The sequence below is a fragment of the Podarcis filfolensis genome, assembly GCF_964270895.1.
Source record: "Podarcis filfolensis genome assembly, chromosome: 10".
In the NCBI taxonomy this organism is placed as follows: Eukaryota; Metazoa; Chordata; class Lepidosauria; order Squamata; family Lacertidae; genus Podarcis; species Podarcis filfolensis.
Window position 1 is genome coordinate 44,176,023 of NC_139612.1, and position 19,234 is coordinate 44,195,256.

General features: G+C 46.3%; 3 protein-coding genes across 6 annotated transcripts; 1 reads left to right on the top strand and 2 right to left on the bottom strand.

The window, feature by feature from the left end:
* Positions 1-734: 734 nt before the first annotated feature.
* Positions 735-4,644, top strand: NDUFA6 (NADH:ubiquinone oxidoreductase subunit A6). The gene is made up of 3 exons (XM_083573270.1): positions 735-911; positions 3,552-3,667; positions 4,438-4,644. The coding sequence occupies exons 1-3, from the start codon at positions 770-772 to the stop codon at positions 4,567-4,569; spliced, it is 390 nt and encodes a 129-aa protein (XP_083429396.1). The 5' UTR covers positions 735-769; the 3' UTR covers positions 4,570-4,644.
* Positions 4,645-8,271: 3,627 nt separating this feature from the next.
* SMDT1 (single-pass membrane protein with aspartate rich tail 1) lies at positions 8,272-11,408 on the bottom strand. The gene is made up of 3 exons (XM_083573271.1): positions 11,198-11,408; positions 9,723-9,863; positions 8,272-8,567 (listed from the first exon to the last, which is right to left on the bottom strand). The coding sequence occupies exons 1-2, from the start codon at positions 11,333-11,335 to the stop codon at positions 9,726-9,728; spliced, it is 276 nt and encodes a 91-aa protein (XP_083429397.1). The 5' UTR covers positions 11,336-11,408; the 3' UTR covers positions 8,272-8,567; positions 9,723-9,725.
* A 3,174-nt stretch (positions 11,409-14,582) lies between these two features.
* Positions 14,583-16,416, bottom strand: PHETA2 (PH domain containing endocytic trafficking adaptor 2). Of its 4 annotated transcripts, none has more exons than XM_083573267.1 (3): positions 16,253-16,416; positions 15,759-15,833; positions 14,583-15,621 (listed from the first exon to the last, which is right to left on the bottom strand). In XM_083573267.1, exons 1-3 carry the CDS (start codon positions 16,283-16,285, stop codon positions 14,815-14,817), a joined length of 915 nt encoding a protein of 304 aa, XP_083429393.1. In that variant the 5' UTR covers positions 16,286-16,416; the 3' UTR covers positions 14,583-14,814. The 4 variants fall into 4 exon arrangements, with proteins under 4 accessions (XP_083429393.1, XP_083429392.1, XP_083429395.1 ...); XM_083573266.1 differs by having other exon boundaries at positions 15,759-15,836; XM_083573269.1 differs by having other exon boundaries at positions 15,759-15,836; positions 16,264-16,408.
* Positions 16,417-19,234: the final 2,818 nt, after the last annotated feature.

Sequence of the window (19,234 nt, forward strand, 5' to 3'; positions counted from 1 at the left end):
CCCTGACCATTAGGTCCAGTCATGGCTGACTCTGGGGTTGCGGTGCTCATCTCGCTTTATTGGCCGAGGGAGCCGGCGTACAGCTTCCAGGTCATGTGGCCAGCATGACTAAGCCGCTTCTGGCAAACCAGAGCAGCACACGGAAACACCGTTTACCTTCCCGCCGGAGCGGTACCTATTTATCTACTTGCACTTGATGTGCTTTTGAACTGCTAGGTTGGCAGGAGCAGGGACTGAGCAATGGGAGCTCACCCCGTCACAGGGATTCGAACCGCCGACCTTCTGATCAGCAAGTCCTAGGCTCTGTGGTTTAACCCACAGCGTTATACATAATCTCTACCAAACTCTCATTTCTATATGTATTGTGGCCAATATCAATTGCCCAATAAGTTATAGTTGCTTTTATCATCTCATCTTTTGTCGCCAACTCTATAAAATTTTTATAAATCTTTGAGACTAATTTCTCATTATTTCATAATGGAGCTCTTTTGAATTCCGAACCATCTTCTGAAAAACCTTTTTTATTTATCTTTTATTTAAACATTTCATTCAACTGGTGATAATGAAACCAAGAAGAAAGAGCGCGCGACCCCCATCCTCAAGGACGAAACCCGGAAGGCTTCGCCAGTCGAACCTCCCACCGCCCAATGGCTGGCGAGCCTTGAAGAAAGAGCACAGCTCTCAGCCAATGGCACTCGAGCGCCCTCGAACTCTGTACGGAAAACATCCTCGCGGGGATGGATAGGCGGGGCGTATCAGGCCGAACAAGATGGCGGCGCCCGGAGCCGGGAAGGTAGCGGCGGCCGCCGCGAGGGCAGCTGTCAAGCCGATCTTCAGCCGGGACTTGGCGGAGGCCAAACGGCGCGTGCGAGAACTGTATAGGGCTTGGTACCGAGAAATACCAAACGCTGGTGAGGAGGCGCGGCTGCAGGCGAGCGACCTCCGCCTCAAGGTCGCGTCCCGAGGGGGACGGGCGGGAGGGCGTCGTCGCGGGCGGCTCCCCCTCCCCAAATTTCCCCGCTTCCCTGGACTCCCTTTCCTTTGAGGCCGCTGCCGAGAGAGTGGCCTGCTCAGAACTAAATCAAGGGCCGGGAAGGCTTCCCTGCTTCGACTGCTTCCCCCCTTCCCACTCGTGTTACGCTCCTCTCTGACACTTCGGGTCGCGCCATCCCAGCCTACGGCGCATCCTGCCATGGATGTAGTTGGCACTCTGGTCTACACTGGCGACTGCGAGTACCCAAAGAAGGGATGGTTCAGCGTTAGCGGCGGTTAGGATACTAAGATGGTGTGCCTTTGATTCATTCAGGATATCTGCCTACCAGTGGCGTGCGGTGACATTTGTGGTAGGGGAACAATTAGGCCTGGGGTCAGCAGACTTTTTCAGCAGGGGGCCGGTGCACTGTCCCTCAGACCTTGTGGGGGCGGGGGCGGGCTATATTTTGAAAAAAATAATAATGAACGAATTCCTATGCCCCACAAATAACCCAGAGATGCATTTTAAATAAAAGCACTTATTCTACTCATGTAAAAACAAGCTGATTCCCCGACCATCCGTGGGCTGGATTTAGAAGGCGATTGGGCTGGATCCAGCCTCCGGGCCTTAGTTTGCCTACCCATGAATTAGGGCACCAACGTGCACCTGCTCCAGGGGACAAGGTAAGGGTAGGAGGACAAACATGAGGTTTACTCAAGAGCCGCTGCTAAGGATGCAGCTGTGGCAGCTATGTAAAGGCTGAATTCCCCCCTTCAAACTCAACCTGCCTGATGATGATGATGATGATGATGATTATTTAAACAGCTACTCCTGCACTGTATCAGCTACCATAAAAATGTACAGTCCTTAAAAAGAGCCCCTTTATAAAGACCTGCTTATGACATCAGGGTTGTTCTGTGCCCTTTCTCCTCCTCACCCCCTAAGTGGTGATGGTTGGAGTCCCCTGGCTGGCCTCTGCATGGTTGGCGAAGGCAGCAGCTGGGTGCCTCAACAAAAAGAAGGCACTGTTTTTAACCTTCAGGGTGGGAAGTGGTCTCTGCCCCATGTGCATCACATCGGATGTTTTGCGTGCTGTGGGCTGTGCTGCTGCTGGGTGCTGTTTGGCATAGGCAGTTTAGATCTTGTTGGGAATTGCTTGCTGTCTGGCACAAAGCTCAAGTCTTTTACAAAATAAACCCAAGGAGCTCCTCCCCATTGATCCTGGCTGCAACCTGGAGGAAGGGAAGTGCTATTGAGCCGAAGGGGGGCTACTTCTGAGTAAACATGAAGAGGATTGGGCTGCGAATCCAGCTGCCCACTCCTATTTGCTGTGCTTTGCAATGGTGCAAGCTCTCCTTCAACCTGGTTTTGTGTGGGGAAGGGGTCCCAGCTCCATCACTCTGTCCTCTGATTGTAATTGGAATTGAAGGACTTTTAAAATCCAGCAGCTCCAAATGCTGACGCAAGAGCTGCATTTTTCAAGACGCAGGCAGAGCGGGAAAGATGCCCTATCCATGGCTAGGACTGGATTATCCCGCCGCCCTACACATGCCTGGGAGAGAAGCTGTGCCTGTCTCCCTCACAGCCCCACTCACCAGCATTCTCTCCGGCCCAAGCTGGTCGAGCCAAGCAGCCGGACGAGACCTGGTAACTGTGCTGCCCACCCAGGCGGAGGAAGGGTGGCTCCTGAGGCTGAGGCCAGCCTTCGAGGTGCTCCTTTTCCCAGCCGTCGCAGGGTTGCCACTATGCCCCCCTGGCTGCCTTGCAAAGCTGGGAACCGGGGAGGGTGGCAGCGAGTTGCACAAAGTTGCTTACCTGCATGGTCGTCCTCTGATTAAGCGTCGCCCACACTATTTGTAGAGTGCGTAGCAAAGCATGGGCGGTGCATGCTCAGATGAGGAGGAAAGTGGATTCTTAGAGTCCCCCTCTCGTGTTTTCTACCTAATGAGCATACCGTGTGTCTGCTAGAGAGACTTGGATCAAGAATCCACTTCCCTACGCATCTGGGCATGTGCTGACACCAACCAGGACAAAGGACTACAAGGAGTGTAGCTCCATGCAAGGAGTGCAACCCTCTGAGCAGCTTGGGTAGAGCAGCTAAACGAAGAAAGAGGCTAAGCAAGTAAGGTTCAAGGAGGGCTGGAGGAAGAGAAGGAAGGAGGAGGGAGCATGGAGGGAGGTGTGTGAATATTTTACCAGGAACTTTGGGGATTAGGCTAGTTCCTCCATTCCACGGACTGTACGCCACTGGTGCCAACCCTGGTGGCATGTATGGGGCGGTTCTTATGGAGAATGGTGTTGGTTCACCCTACAAGCTGGGAGTAACAGTTATATGTCACGAAAGCTTGAAGGACCTTGCTCATGACAGCTGTGGGCTTTTGTCTTTCCTGTAACTTAATGGGTTGTTAACACCTATTAGATCTTCCGTTTAATAAGAGCTCGCTTTCCATGGAATGGAACAAAACAGCCCACTAGTTGAACTGTGTTCAATTGGAGGCAGTAAATGTGTAAAAAGTAACTTTTTAAGTTAAGACCTAACACTCATTTTCTCACCCATTATTTTTTGCTTATCATCTAGTGCATCTATACCAGCTGGACATCTCAGTGAAACAGGGCCGGGATAAGGTGCGAGAGTTGTTCATGAAGAATGCCCATGCCACAGACCCTCGAGTTATTGATATGCTCGTTATTAAGGTAAATTAAATAACATTTGCCTTAAATTCAAAGCAAGCATAGGATGTCTGGTATATAGAGATAAAAAGCAAAAGTAGTTTTCAGACCCCTGTAGAAATGGAGAAGGGGGTGAAAGCCCATAATAGACTTAAGAGAATGCCTCTTTCCATCACAAATGATACATGACTTTTTCTTTATGTAAGCTAAACCATGTCTTGCAAATAGGTGTGTCTCTAAATGTGGGGTTTCAAACGCTGTGTCATCACAGAAACAATCCATATTCCTGTGGTCTTATCCAAGTTTAGGAGAGAGCCTGCTTATGTTCTTCCTGGCACAAATGGCTTGCCCTAGAGTGCTGACCAGTTATGCCTTCTTTACTGTACAGTAGTGCCACCATCATGGAGCATACGAGACTATAGTTTTACTATATACCAAAGGAATCAGTGTCCAAATCTAAATCTGAAGTGGCAAAACCTTTCAAAATACCTCCCCGTCTGCTGTGTCTGCCTTGCTCCCAATCTTTAAAAGTATTTTGAGTCAGTAGCAATGTGGTAAGGACAATACCTTTGCCTACAGCTCACTATATATTTATTCAAGTATACAGCATGTAATGCAACAGTTTCACAATGAACCTCCACTGTCATGTCATGTCCACTTGTCATGTCCATTTGGTTCTTAAAAATCCCAATTTCATAGAAACCTGATAGTTGTGCCTACCCTGTATTAGCATAATAAATTATTGTAGTAACAGGCCAATTTAAACACCTTTCTTCCTTTTCTGTCTGATATAGGGGAAAATGGAACTCCAAGAGACTATTCACGTATGGAAACAACGGACCCATTTAATGAGGTATTTTCATGAGACAGAATCACCACGACCCAAGGACTTCCTGTCCAAGTTCTATGCAGGCCATGACCCATGAACTAAATGAACTTTGTGGAGTTGTGATACTGTATGTTCGTCTGCTTCTGTTCCAAATAAAGCCCTGTATATTGAAGAGCTCTTCAGCTGGGAGGTAGCCATGCTGGTACTCTCTGTTCCATACTGGTTCTGAATTATTGGTGCAGATGCTTCAGCCATCCTTGATTCCTTTCATGCATTATCTGCTTATGATAGCCTGGGTGTGCAGTACCCTTGTTGCAACTGGTACCTAAAAAACATGCTGGAGTCCTTTGCAAATGTACTTCAAAGTTAGTCCCATTTGAATAAAGTTAAAATGATTCGGTACTCAAAGAACAAAGAGGTTAGAAGTCTGTGTGGGAAAGATTGTGTTCAGTAGTAGAACACAGTGGTACCTCCGGTTGCAAACGGGATCCGTTCCAGAGCTCCGGTTGCATCCCAAGGAATTCGCAACCGGAGGTGCCGCTTCTGCGCATGGCACGTAGAGCGCTTCTGCACACGTGTGTGCGGCGAAACCTGGAAAAATACTTCTGGGTTTACCGTGTACGTATCCTAAAGGATATGTAATCAGATGTGAACGCAAGTAGAGGTACCACTGTATATGTACTTTCACGGGACGCAGGTGGCGCTGTGGTCTAAGCCACTGAGCCTCTTGGGCTTGCCGATTGGAAGTTCAGTGGTTTGAATCCACACAATAGGGTGAGTTCCCGTTGCTCTGTCCCAGTTTCTGCCAACCTAGCAGTTTGAATGCACACTAGTGCAAGTAGATAAATAGGTACTGCTGCGGCGGGAAAGTAAACAGCGTTTCTGTGCGCTGTGGCTTCTGTCATGGTGTTCTGTTGCGCCAGAAGCAGTTTAGTCATGAGGGCCACATGACCTGGAAAGCTGTCTGGACAAACGCTGACTCTCTTGGCCTGAAGCAACATGAGTGCCGCAACCCATAGTCACCTTTGACTGGACTTAACCATCCAGGGGTCCTTTACCTTTTACCATATGTACTTCAATCCAGGATGCATTGGCTCCGATAAAATCATAAAGATTTGGTTCAAGAATGTTCTTTTAATAGTTGAACATGTATTTTTCCAGAAAGAGAAACCTGGAACACGTTAATGGAGTTTTGCAAAAGCTTAAAACATAAGTGGTAACCCTTGGGCTAGCCAAAAGGCAGGTTGATTTATAAAATGGGCTTTTCTTGCTTCCCGGAGTCCTCTTCCAGAAAATCTGGAACCCATTGGTACTGGGTGTCTTGCCATACCATGAGTATGTAATACATTTACTTTAATACCATTAAGTAAAACAGCACTAAGCTGGTGAGTAGTTTTAGCAATCCAACTGTTAACTCTACAGCCTGGGTGCCCCTGCCCTTGGAAAGACTTGTAAGCCAAACCTGAGCAATCTTGAGAATAACCTGGCAGCAAATAAATAGCTCACTTTTATCCTGCCTGCTTTCTTTGTGCAAATAGTTTTGCCTAATTTCTGTTACTGCCCTTGAAATACTATCACCACACTGACGCTTTCCTGAGGAATGATTTCTCAGCCTATTGAGTCTTCTGCCTGCCTTGCAGTAACATTTCTTTAATTCAGCAACCAGAAAGCAGCTAGCCATTAAGCCACCTTGATAACACTTAGGAGTTTGTAGCCTAAGGCTTCCAATAATTTCCTTTGCTTGCCAGGAGAGTTATTTTGGGGCTTCCTCCCCCCCCATTCCGTCTATGAAAGCTGAGCCCTATTCCAGCCATCCCAAATACAAGTGTAAAAAAATGACACCTATTATGCAAGTAGTTTAATGCTCCTTAACCCAACTTTCATGGTTATTTAATACAGTGGTACCTCGGGTTACATATGCTTCAGGTTACAGACTCCGCTAACCCAGAAATAGTGCTTCAGGTTAAGAACTTTGCTTCAGGATGAGAACAGAAATCGTGCTCCGGCAGCAGGAGGCCCCATTAGCTAAAGTGGTGCTTCAGGTTAAGAACAGTTTCAGTTCTTAAGTACGGACAGTTAAGTACGGACCTCCAGAACCCGAGGTACCACTGTACTGTATTCCTTCCCACTATGCAAGGGAGCCCTCCTGTGGTAGAACTGCATGCTGCAGCACTGCTGTGGCCTCCGATTCTTCCTTCTTCAAAAGCTCCCACAAGAAAATCCTGCTTATCTGAAGTAAGAGGGTAGTAATGTCCCCAATTGCTCTGAACAATATTCATTGTTCAATACAAGATTATGCAAGTAGGATCATGTGTACAATTATTTCATAGCAGGGCTAGCAGTCATCCTTTTTTTTTAGCAAACATGGCATAAGCCAGGGATGAATGAGGCACGTGTACTGAAAAGTGACAATCCATTTTTGAATCCACAGACTCTAATCCCATTGACCTTCAGAGCATAGGAAAAACATGTGGTACAAATAAAAATAATGTTTAGGTAAATTGATGATACAGGAAGCAATTCCTCTTTGCCAAATGTTAAGTTAATTTTATCAGAACTTAGACTTGCATGCATCTCTAGACTTTGGTAGGTGACATGAACTCAAGATACCACTTATGAGTCAATACTGTAACACGTCAAGTTCGAAAAGGTATGGCACAATCATTTACTGTACACCAAAATAAAACAGTGCCTGATATCAAAGGGCTTCTGCTCACTATTAGTTATCAAGATTCAAAAAAGAAGTATTTGTGCTGCTGCTTCTTTTTTTGGAGCAAGTCAGTCTAGCCGAGTTAAATAAAGTTACTGTCAGGGAATCAGGAGCAGGAGCACTGGGGAGAGAGGATTGGGAGAGCGAAGGGGAAGAATCCGAGGGCAGCGTAGGGGAGTATGACAGTGGCCCGAGAGATTCCATGAGCTTCTCCAGCGAATCAGAAGATTCCCAGAAGGGGGCGCCGATGGTCAGGGCAAGGGGGGTCCCAGGGGGGACGCACCAGAAACAAGGAGCCAGAGGGGAACCCCAAAGCAGCAGTGGAGGATCAGGACCAGTTTCCCCACCAGAGCGTAGTGGGGGGGAGGAGTCACATGTGTCAGGAGCAGTGTCTCCTCCAGAGAGGGAGTCAGGGCTGACCACGCCTCCAACGGAGGGGAGGTCAGTTGCAGCTAGCCCCCCCGATGGGGGAAGCAGTGACAGCAGCAGTGGAACGGTCAGGAGGAAAGTTGCTGGCTGGGCGCGCGCGCCAAGTTCAAATGTGCAGGCGCGCGGAACAGCAGGAGACCCGGATGGGGAACCAGCTCCTAAAGCCCGCCGGAGGGAGGGAGAAGGCTCAGGGGAATCAGCGGGAGAAGAGGCTAGAAAGGGCGGAACCCCGGCGGGCAGGCGGACCCAGAGGAGGAAGGAGCAGCGGAGAAGGTGGAGCAAGGCTAGACTCTTAAATTGGTGTCAAGGGGGAGGAGACTCAGACGGAGCATCAGTGGTCTGACACTTTAGACGTGGGGCTGCGCGCTGCGGCTCTGGAAGTGAAACTGAACTTCAATAAAGGCTTTTATACTTAACAACGAAGCAGCGTTGGTCCTTTGTGAGCTGGGACCTAGGGTAGCCCTGACAGTTACGTTTTCTGTTAAACACAGAATTTGCAGTTTCTCCCAAAAAAGAAGAAGAAGAAGAAGAAGAAGATGTAAAGGGGTGAAAGAGAATTGAAATTATTAATGCTTTTCAGCAAAGGTATGGTGCAATAATACTTAATCACACTTGGATCCCTGCGTGCAACCTAGGACAATTTAAAGAAGAGATGTAAGCCTTGGTCTGTTACTCTTTATTTGCAATCTAAATCATTTTTTCACACTCATTAGAACAGGGTTCCAAGCACTCTCATGAACTAGGTGTTACATACAATGATTGCTGAACCAAGGAAATATTCTGCCTATGTATGTAGCCAATCCTCATTTACACATGCACAGAGCATTTACTGGTAGAATGGGGGTCCAACGCTCCCAAAATGTCTTCTTTAAAAACTGAAAAGAGGGGCCATGACTAGACATTGACATCAGAATAGTTGTCTATGGCTTTCACTCTTGTTTTCTCCTATTTTAACCCTGTAAAGAAACAAGAATATGTTATTTCACACTGCAGAATTGGCCCCATGTTCAACCCGTAGGATACTAGCTTTGCAAAAATTAGAGAATGGCAAAGAACACCAGTATTGTGCATATTATAAACATACTGTTTGCTGTTTTCTATACAACACACAGCTTATTAAAACAAGTTCACTGTGACATTGGCAAGTGTATTTAGCATATAGAACAGTGATATTGCCAAATCAGTATAAACATTTTGGTCATGGCCTAATGAATTTATTGTCTAGTCAGCTGTAATTCTTTCAAAATTATATTCACAAAAAGTAAGACAAAATAGTAACTAAATTATAAGCAGAACTTTTTGCATATGATTAGTTTATTATATAGGAATAATACTTGGAATAAAACAATGGGAAAGAAAAATACTAGGAATAAAACAATGGGAAAGGAAAGGTAGGAAACAGTGCTTTTAGGACAGGAATTGTGATCTAGGGTATATATGTGCTATGATAAGGGCAAGAAGAGATTTCAAAGGCTGCTGCAACTACTCCAATAAAAAAAGATGAGCTTCTCAGTGGCCTTCACTGCAAACATTGTAGGGACATGCAGGGTGGGGGAAACTGTTTCAGTCTTAAGGCCACATTCCCTTGCAAGAGCTTTTGGGGGTGCATGCCAGTGCTGGATGGGGCAATGGATGCAACTCTTTATGCAGCTGACTGCATTCCAGCCAGGCAAAAATCAAGAGGTTTCTACACATACCCATACCTCCCATCTTTCATTCACCAAACAGACATTCTAACAGTTCAAGGACAAATTCCAGCCAGGCAAAAGCACAAGGATGAGGAGCAAGGCTGGTGAGGGGATTGCCCTGGAAAGATGTACATTCAGCACTCAGGCCTGACGTTCCCCACCTGTAGGACAGTGTATGAGAGGTTGGGATGCAACCAGATTCATTTCTTGCCTATCTTGTACACTCATACTCCACATGTTAGTACCAGTTTTCATGAGAATTTTAAGTATAGCTAGAGCTTATTGTTTCTGGGTATCTGTTTTGACCTAACAGGTTTACCAATGAAGGATTGTCTCCAAGTGTTTTATTATGGTTTCACTCATCCTACATCAAATGAGGGGGGCAACTTCAGATCAAGTTTCTGCTTTTATCTATAGCCATACCTATTAATCATCGTCGTCGTCATCTTCTGGTACAAAAATATCATGTTCCTCTAGCAAGGCTGCAAAGTTTTTGCTGATTTGTGTCCCAACATAGAGGAAGGGAATTACAATGGCAAACACACGAAGGAGACCAAAGGGCATCTGCAGAGATTAATTGAGAACCAGTTTAATATCTCTTTCAATGCAAGTCCTGCAGAAAAAGTTGTCATCAACAAATCTCCACAAAGCTGCCAACGTACATAAGTCTAGAGCTGATGGAAAGATTTAAAGAAATGCCATTACCCTTCAAATGCTTGCATCCATAAATAATAGCACATATTCTTACTGTTCTACTAATTCACGTTTAAACCCACATAGAAAAATATTTGTAAAAATGTCTTCAAATATATGGAAAAACTAAGTAAAAAAAAAGAACAAAAATGAATATTAGTATTAAGCAAGCAACACATTTTATATCCTAAATACATAAATAGGAAAACAAAAGTTTGCATATTATCAGATACTCCAAAGTGTTTTCCTCATGGGCGGGGGAACCTACTGTAGTAAATGATCCAGCAAAAGTTTTGCTCTCAATTCAAAGCATGAAACTCAAATAATGGAAAACGTAAGTGCAGTACTGTATAACAGCATTACTCAGTGTACTGCAGCAGGGATTAGTCCAACTTATTTTATAAGCACCTGAAATTCATTTTGAACATAGCAGTGGAAATCCTTTATTCTATGGGTCACATTAGCTCACTTCCCCCTTTTTCTCGGGTTCCTGGCAATTCCCTTTGCCTCCCGTTTTTGGACCCCCTCTCTTTCATCTGCTGCTCCTTGCAGCCCCCATTTTCTAGACAAGTACTTGTGGAACTTCTGAAAATCAAATGTGGGCTTCCCTTAAAACGTTTCTCCTGGAAGCTGAGCGGAGGGAGCAGGGAAGCGGCTCTGAAAGGCCACATTCCAGACACCTGACAAAGTGTGGTTGGTCCATCCCACTTCATACTTGTCAAATGCAACTTGACATGAAAGCAGTCGGCCAGGTACCAGTCATCCGCATTACTAACATTTCCTGTCACCTGGACAAGAAACAAAAGGGGCAGGAAGGCAGGATCTATGGGAAAGGTCTCCCCCTTCCGGCTTTAGCCGAGGTGAAGGAGGAAAAGGAAACACATAAAAACACCCTTTTCTTTTTATAAATGACCCCCGCCCCCCGTAGCCCACAGGCAGGAGAGGGGAGTAAGCGCTCACTATCCCCCTATGGCTCTTGTCTTACTGATCCTTACGGGATCATTTCCTAGTGGTGCTTCTGTTCTAAAGCCCGCCCCTGCCGCCTTATCCATTGGGCAAACCATCTGCCAAGCCAACAATCCTTTCAAGCCATTGGCTGACACCACGTCCTCCAAGCCCGGCAGCCCATCCCGATTAGCGATTGGCTGGCTTCACTCCCAGCTCGTTTCCCCTCCGCGACCCGAGGCTCCCCTCCGCGCACTCACTTTGACGGGCTTGGGCAAGATGGCGCCAGTCCGGGTGACGGTGACATTTCGCGAGGGGGCAGCGGTCACCGAGGGGCCCCTCTGGCTCCCGACGGGCCTCGCCCAGCACCCCGCCGCTGCCCACAGGCGCCCAGCCATCTTCTCTGTAGTGCTACCGCTATAGCGACGCGACGCGTCCGAAGTGTCGGAAGGATGGGAGGTGCTTTCTCAAATCTCGCGATATGAGGATGAAGGAATAAAATACCTCCAGGGCGCGCGTGGCAGGAGTGATGCCACAGAGATTCGAAAAAATAGATTGCTCTCATCGCCTTGGATGGGTCGTTTCTTGGTTCCTATTTGAAAAGTCCCTCAGGGCGAAAGTGCTCAGAAAACCCAACAGAGGAATCTTATGTTTTAGCTTGACCCCAAACAGGAGTAGTTCCTACTTTTGCCAACTCTAATCCAGTTACCTGTAACTTTGTTTATTTGCTTTGCCAATATTCAGAGAGGTCCCCTGTCAATGAAGTGCCGCTTTACTCTTTATATTCCTTTTAAAGGGCTTATCACATTTCTGTGATGTTAAATGTGTGTGTGTGTGTGTGTGAATTATCTTAATGTTTCTGTTTATTGTGCATCATGTTTTTACATTACCGTTATTTTTGTAAACAACCCTGTGACCATTTTAGTGAAGAGAGTATATAAATCTGTAAATAAATTAAGTTTATTTACAGTGGAGGGGGCTGTGGCTACAGAACAGCAGAGGGCTTGCCAGACTAGGTATCTGGTTGGCATCTGTGGTACATTGGAAAGTAGACTAGGTAAATACTTGGTCTGATCCTGCAGGACACTAATTATGTTAGAACTCCCAGGGAGGGAACTCAAGACACATTCTCATCACCGTGCAGCCAAACACTACAATATATATATTAAAAGTTTATTCAAGAATAAATTTGTACTACAAATAACTTTGAAACAGTAGTGTATATTCTTGTTTTAAGTGTAAAACATAATCCATGCAAACATACAAAAAATTGTAATTCAAGGGTGTATGTAGAGCACCATGACGTTATTAGCTTCCATTTGTTGTACGACCTTAGCAGGTATATTCTGGCTGCTGCTAACATTATTGCAGATCAGAATTTTTTTCTTTGGAGTGGATATATTACTATCTTCCTTCAAAACATTAACCATTTTCACTGTTGGAAGTGACATATTATTTGCCATGGTAACTTGATTTAATCATATTAAAAACAGTCATGGTGGTTCTTCCCTCCCAGCAGGGATAGTCATTCCATTTGAATGTTTCAACTGGTTATTACCAGCACTGGTCTGAGCCCAGGATGACTTGGTAAACAATGGTTTGGTTGGCCAATTAGTTATAGTTAAAGTCACTAATGTGCAAGAATGCTAAAGAACAAACCTGATCGCAAAAATCAGAATGCAGCAATATGATATAAAGGCAGTGTATACTGGACACCATAGAACATGAATCCAGTGCCTATTGGCTTCGTTTAAATTGAAGTTCATGGACTTATGACTACAAAACTCACAGCTCAGTGACTGCAGTTGAGATGGCTAAGAAGTCTAGGTTTATACTGTTCTTCACCCTAATCAGTCTATGTACACATTAGCAGCTTCCTTAGGAGAGTATTGTGTAGGTCAGAACAACAGGGCCAAGGGACAAATGTGGCTCTCCAGGTTTCTCCATAGGGCCTTAGAACATTCCCCAAACCACACCCCTCCCTGGCTCTGCTTTGCACCCTGATTGTTTTTACCTGGCTAGAGCAGGTTCTTGAACTCCAATAATGCTTCTTGCTTGTCTAGTTGGAGGATAGAAAGATATGTGCAAGTGCATGTGGAAACTAGACTACAGTACAATGCTAACATCTGCTCTGCCCACTGCTAGCATTCCGTGTAATTAAATGCTCACATGTTGATGTTAGTATGTGGGAGCAACTGTCCCTAATTTGTTGGTTCACTTACTCAGATCTAGGTCATGTTGCCTCTTGAAGAGGTTATCTTCAAATACTGACTCAAAATGTAGCGAAAACCCCCAAAGTGGGGGATTCCTTAGTTATGGCGGTTGGAGGATGGATGGCGGCTAACAGATTGAGGTTGAATCCTGACAAGACAGAAGTACTGTTTTTGGGGGACAGGAGGCGGGCAGGTGTGGAGGATTTCCTGGTCCTGAATGGGGTAACTGTGCCCCTGAAGGACCAGGTGCGCAGCCTGGGAGTCATTTTGGACTCACAGCTGTCCATGGAGGCACAGGTCAAATCTGTGTCCAGGGCAGCTGTTTACCAGCTCCATCTGGTACGTAGGCTGAGACCCTATCTGCCTGCGGACTGTCTCGCCAGAGTGGTGCATGCTCTGGTTATCTCCTGCTTGGACTACTGCAGTGCACTCTACATGGGGCTACCTTTGAAGGTGACTCGGAAACTACAACTAATCCAGAATGCGGCAGCTAGACTGGTGACTGGGGGCGGCCGCCGAGACCATATAACACCGGTCTTGAAAGACCTACATTGGCTCCCAGTACGTTTCCGAGCACAATTCAAAGTGTTGGTGCTGACCTTTAAAGCCCTAAACGGCCTCGGTCCAGTATACCTGAAGGAGCGTCTCCACCCCCATCATTCTGCCCGGACGCTGAGGTCCAGCGCCGAGGGCCTTCTGGCGGTTCCCTCATTGCGAGAAGCAAAGCTACAGGGAACCAGGCAGAGGGCCTTCTCGGTAGTGGCGCCCGCCCTGTGGAACACCCTTCCAGCAGATGTCAAAGTGATAAACAACTACCTGACATTCAGAAGACATCTTAAGGCTTCAGGGAAGTTTTTAACGTGTGACATTTTACTGTATTTTTGGTTTCTATGGAAGCCGCCCAGAGTGGCTGGGGAGGCCCAGCCAGATGGGCGGGGTATAAATTATTATTATTATTATTATGGATCTTGGAAGCATTTTGTAATGTCTACTCTAGGGCAACACTGTGACTAATAGTGTGAAATTACTGGATCAAATTTCACCTCGGCAAGAGGTGGTCTTAGGCAATTTTCTTTGCTCTCCATATGGCGATAAATATACTAGCCCACCTTTTCAGATTGTTGTCAGTAACCTTTATGTAATGTATGTAAAGATTATTGGATATTTGAAATGTGCTGTATAAATGATTAGTATTATTAGTCTAACACAAGGCTCAAAGCAACTGGAATATATAGATTGAATGTCATTAACTGAATTGTATGGCTCAACAGAAATTCAGATTTCTCTCTTGTGTTAAGAAGCCACTTGAAACATGAGAGCGCCAACTTGAGCTTTACAGCACAGTGCGAAAGACGTAGTGAAATAAGTATGCCATAGCCTTTTGCTAACACTGCTTGAGATACAGATGGTGCATGGTTAATTTTCAGAGATATTCTGGGCATTTCAAGATCCCCATGGGGAGACTATATTTTGAGAGTAACCTAGAACATACACATATTTGCAATCCACTATTCCAGAAAGCAATATAGGTTCTTTGGCAATTTTGTTGGCCAAGAGCAAATCCACAAGTGCACCAAGAGGTCTGTGAAAACTTGTTTTGCATCTATTTTTCTCTTTCCTTCCCCCCCTCTTCCCCACATCCCCAAATACTTTCCTCAGTACGTTCACAATACATTCTGGCTTTGCAGCCATTCCATCCTCGCCTCTGCTATCTCCTGACCGTACCAATCGTGCAACTTTGAGAAACAGGCTGTCTCTGGAGACACCGGGCTTTCCTGCACAGCAGAACCAAGGCCTGGAGCAAGCATTCCACCTGCACTGCTGCAAGCTGGTCTTCGGCGAGGGGGTAAAGGCGGGGGTTTCAGATACCCCACATCATGGTCCAAAACAGCTCCTGCAACAGTGCAACCATTGGCCCATGTGGAGTACCCATTTTCTGAGATGACAGGGTGCTCCTGGAGGGGTACTGCTGTGGAACTGGAAAGATGTCGCTTCCAGCCAGAGGAAGGTCTCTTTGGAGATTTGTGACAGGTGACTAAGCTCTTCCGCGCTTCCTCCAGCTGCTTCTCTAGTTCTTTAACCACGAGCCTCATGTAATCAAAGCTGGCCCTGGAAAGGGCCTTCACCCAAACCTCCATCGCAGCCTGGCAATCAGCAACCAACACATAGGCCTTGCCACCGCTGCCATCGAAGCGGATAGCAAAGGCAAACTCCTCAGCGGCCTCGCACAGCTCCACCGTGCAGCCCTCCAGCACAATGAGACCTAAGGGTTCACGGCTCTGCTGCTCCTCGAAGTAGAAAAGCAAGTTGCCTTTGAGGATGAACCAGCAGCGGTGGTAGGAACTGGTGTGATGGTGGTGGTGGCGGCGCTCCACACGCTTGCACAGAAAGCCCATGTGGTCTGCCGGAGAGTCGCAAGTGGCATAATGTGCCACGCAGCGCTCATTCAGCTTCATTGCCATAAGGGTCCCCTGAGGAGCATAGAGACAGACAGGTTTCCTGATTGCACCAAAAAGTGATATTTTAAAGTCCCAGTGACACCCGGAATATAATTTTAGTCAATATTCCAGCTCATCTATACTGTTTGAGAGAGCAGAGAGAGTCTTACCCAAAGCCTGGATTTTGATGGATCTGCCTTCTTCCATGTGCTGCAGTCTCGTCTTAGGCCACTAGGTACCCAGCTCTGCTAAAACGAGGGACAAAAGTTGCAAACTCCACTTAGCTTTTACTGCCATTAAAACAGCAGATCTTCGCCTCTTTAATCAATAGCGGCACCCTCTTCTGGAAGCTGGAATGGAAACCACATTCGGATGTTTCCCCCTTTTTATACATAGAGCAATCAAGCTGACTGGAGTAACAGCAAGTTGGATTAATGGCCAACTGAACTGAGTCTGGAGACTGGAGTCAGAAAGCTTTCGGGAGGAGATGGAGATTTTTTTAAAGTCAAAACTCAGGCTGCCTGTCTAGTCCCCAGGGTGGGGTGGAGTGTGTGTCGGGGGGCGGGGGATCTCCCAAAAACGGAGCTTGCGGAAGATGGTTTTGAACTCGGGGAGAGCAGGCCTGCTCTGAAAGCCAGGGGACAGATTTTATCTCTAACCTTACCTTGTTCCAACGCGGGATCTCTAACCTCTTCATCCATTTCGGCGTACCCCCTTACCCCTGCTTTAATTAACGTGTTGATTTTAAGGCGGCTGTTTTGTTTTGTCCTCCCTCTTTCTCTGCGGAGCTCTGACTATTATTGGTTTAGAGCAATTTCGTAATGCAAAACCCGGAGCGCAAGATCGCTTCTGGAGTAGCAAGCCCAGGGATGGCTCTTTAACAATCCACGTTTTCCAACCCGCCTCACATTACAGAGCGGAGGTTCCACTTTTTTTATTCCCCCATTCCTACCCCCCTCCCTAACTGCTCTGTTTTTTCTCTTGAGGTCTTGGAAGCCACGTATAGAAGAATCAGACACGGAAGACTTGATTCGCCGTCTCAGACCTTTATGATTAAATCTTCTTCCTTGGATGTTTCAAAGCCTTTCATGACCCTATCTTTCCTTTAACTCTGTGAAATGGGTTCAATAGTCAACATCCACATCTCTCCCAGTATCTGCATTGCTCCCCGGCGCCCCAGATCCTTTGTCCCAAAGAATCGTATTTTTACTGAGAAATGGTATATTTCTCACTCTGCCCTCCACCCGAGCGTTTGCAAGAGCCGGATCAGGGCTCGTTGCAAAAGGCAAAAAAAAGTGCAGGACAAGGACATACAACAAGTTTTCTTGATGATCGTGCTAATTTATAAGGATCTCCCAAGAGCTCTTACATCCATAGCCACTCTTGCTTATTATGCTAGGATCTTCCTTGACAGCAACGCCAAGCTCGGGTCAAGCTGGAAGTATAATATTGGAGGTGCCACTAACGTGTCGGTGCTAAAGTTGTGCGAAACATAAACAAAGAACATGCAGAATGGGCTTTTAAAAACATATACATGCTACTTTATAGCCACCAGAGGGCATCACATTGCCGCATGCAGCAATTTCACAGGACTAGAAGGAGGCCCTTCAGTCAGAAAACAAACAGCACCCGACTCCCGAAGTTGTTGTTGTTTAGTCGTTTAGTCGTGTCCGACTCTTCATGACCCCATTGACCAGAGCACGCCAGGCACTCCTGTCTTCCACTGCCTCCCGCAGTTTGGTCAAACTCATGCTGGTAGCTTCGAGAACACTTTCCAACCATCTTGTCCTCTGTCGTCCCCTTCTCCTTGTGCCCTCCATCTTTCCCAACATCAGGGTCCTTTCCAGAGAGTCTTCTCTTCTCATGAGGTGGCCAAAGTATTGGAGCCTCAGCTTCAGGATCTGTCCTTCCAGTGAGCACTCAGGGCTGATTTCCTTAAGAATGGATAGGTTTGATCTTCTTGCAGTCCATGGGACTCTCAAGAGTCTCCTCCAGCACCACAATTCAAAAGCATCAATTCTTCGGCGATCAGCCTTCTTGATGGTCCAGCTCTCACTTCCATACATCACTACTGGGAAAACCATAGCTTTAACTATACGGACCTTTGTTGGCAAGGTGATGCCTCTGCTTTTTAAGATGCTGTCTAGGTTTGTCATTGCTTTTATCCCAAGCAGCAGGAGTCTTTTAATTTTGTGACTGCTGTCACCATCTGCAGTGATCATGGAGCCCAAGAAGGTACTGTAATATTTCTCACTGCCTCCATTTCTTCCCCTTCTCTTTGGCAGGAGGTGATGGGACCAGTGGCCATGATCTTCGTTTTTTTGAAGTTGAGCTTCAGACCATATTTTGCGCTCTCCTCTTTTACCCTCATTAAAAGGTTCTTTAATTCTTCCTCACTTTCTGCCATCAAGGTTGTGTCATCTGAATATCTGAGGTTGTTGATATTTCTTCCGGCAATCTTAATTCCGGAGGACTGCAAAGGCGAAACGCTTCAGGCGGCAGCGAAGCCAAGATTTCGCGAGTCCTTGATATGTTTTAAGCAACCAAGAAAGCAGGAAAGAGACAAGGGAGAGGACGCTGCCAAGCAGGGCATAGGAGAATGACCTTCGGTCAGCATGAAGTTAAGGAATTGGTTGCCAGCCTCCTGCAGCCTCCCAACCCTTGACAGGCTGCAGCAACGGCCTTGGCCGACCTGCATGCATTTTAAACTACAACTCCCATCAGCCCCCGCCAGCACAGCCCGCCTGCTTAGTCTTTTCAAGGCGTGGAATCAGCCTACTGTTGTTATCTCGGGGTCTCAGTATGGGCCAAGCTAGCAGAAAGCAATAGAAAATAGCTTTCCTTTTTGTCAAACACACTATTAAAAACGCACGCGCACACATTGCCGAAGTTCTCCAGACAGTAATCCTGAATTCCAGCACCTTCCGTTTCTGGATGATGTTGATTTAATTTTTTATTGGAATTTTTTATTGATTGCAGTTTTGATTGTTGTGAACTGCTTTGTTATCCACTGATTTGAATAAATGGTTAACCTCCGATTTGATTTGATTTTTAATCATACGCTTGTTCAGGGAAGTTTTTTAATATGTAACGCGGTACTGTTTTTAACACTTGATTGGGAGCCGCCCAGAGTGGCTGGGGAAACTCAGCCAGATGGGCGGGGTATAAATAATAAATTATTATTATACCTGGATGCATGCTTAATGCCGAATAAAAGCCAGGCGCCACCCCCTGAGGCAATGTGTCAGATCACTTCGGAGGCAATGGTTTTTTTGTTTGTTTTTTGTTTAGTTAGAAGATGATGCTCCCACACCCGCCTTGCGCAAAAATAAATATAGCGGGAGAAGGAAGTTTTGAGGCGGGTATGTTGCTAAAGCATCTGGAAAAGGGAACAGACTCCTGGCAGGGTTGCCAAATTTCAAGAAGTAAAAACTAGGACACCCCATGTTGAGGGGTTCTCCCCCCCCCCAAAAAAACCGAGATTTTTCGATTGACTAGCTAGCCTAATATCCAGGACAAAGCGCCGCCTTTCGGAAATCCCCCAGTACGTCATTTCCGCCTTTGAAATCCCGTTGACGTCCGGGATAATCCGGTCGTATGGCAGCCCTAAGAGGGAGGTATGGATTGGAGGGAGCAATATTTATTA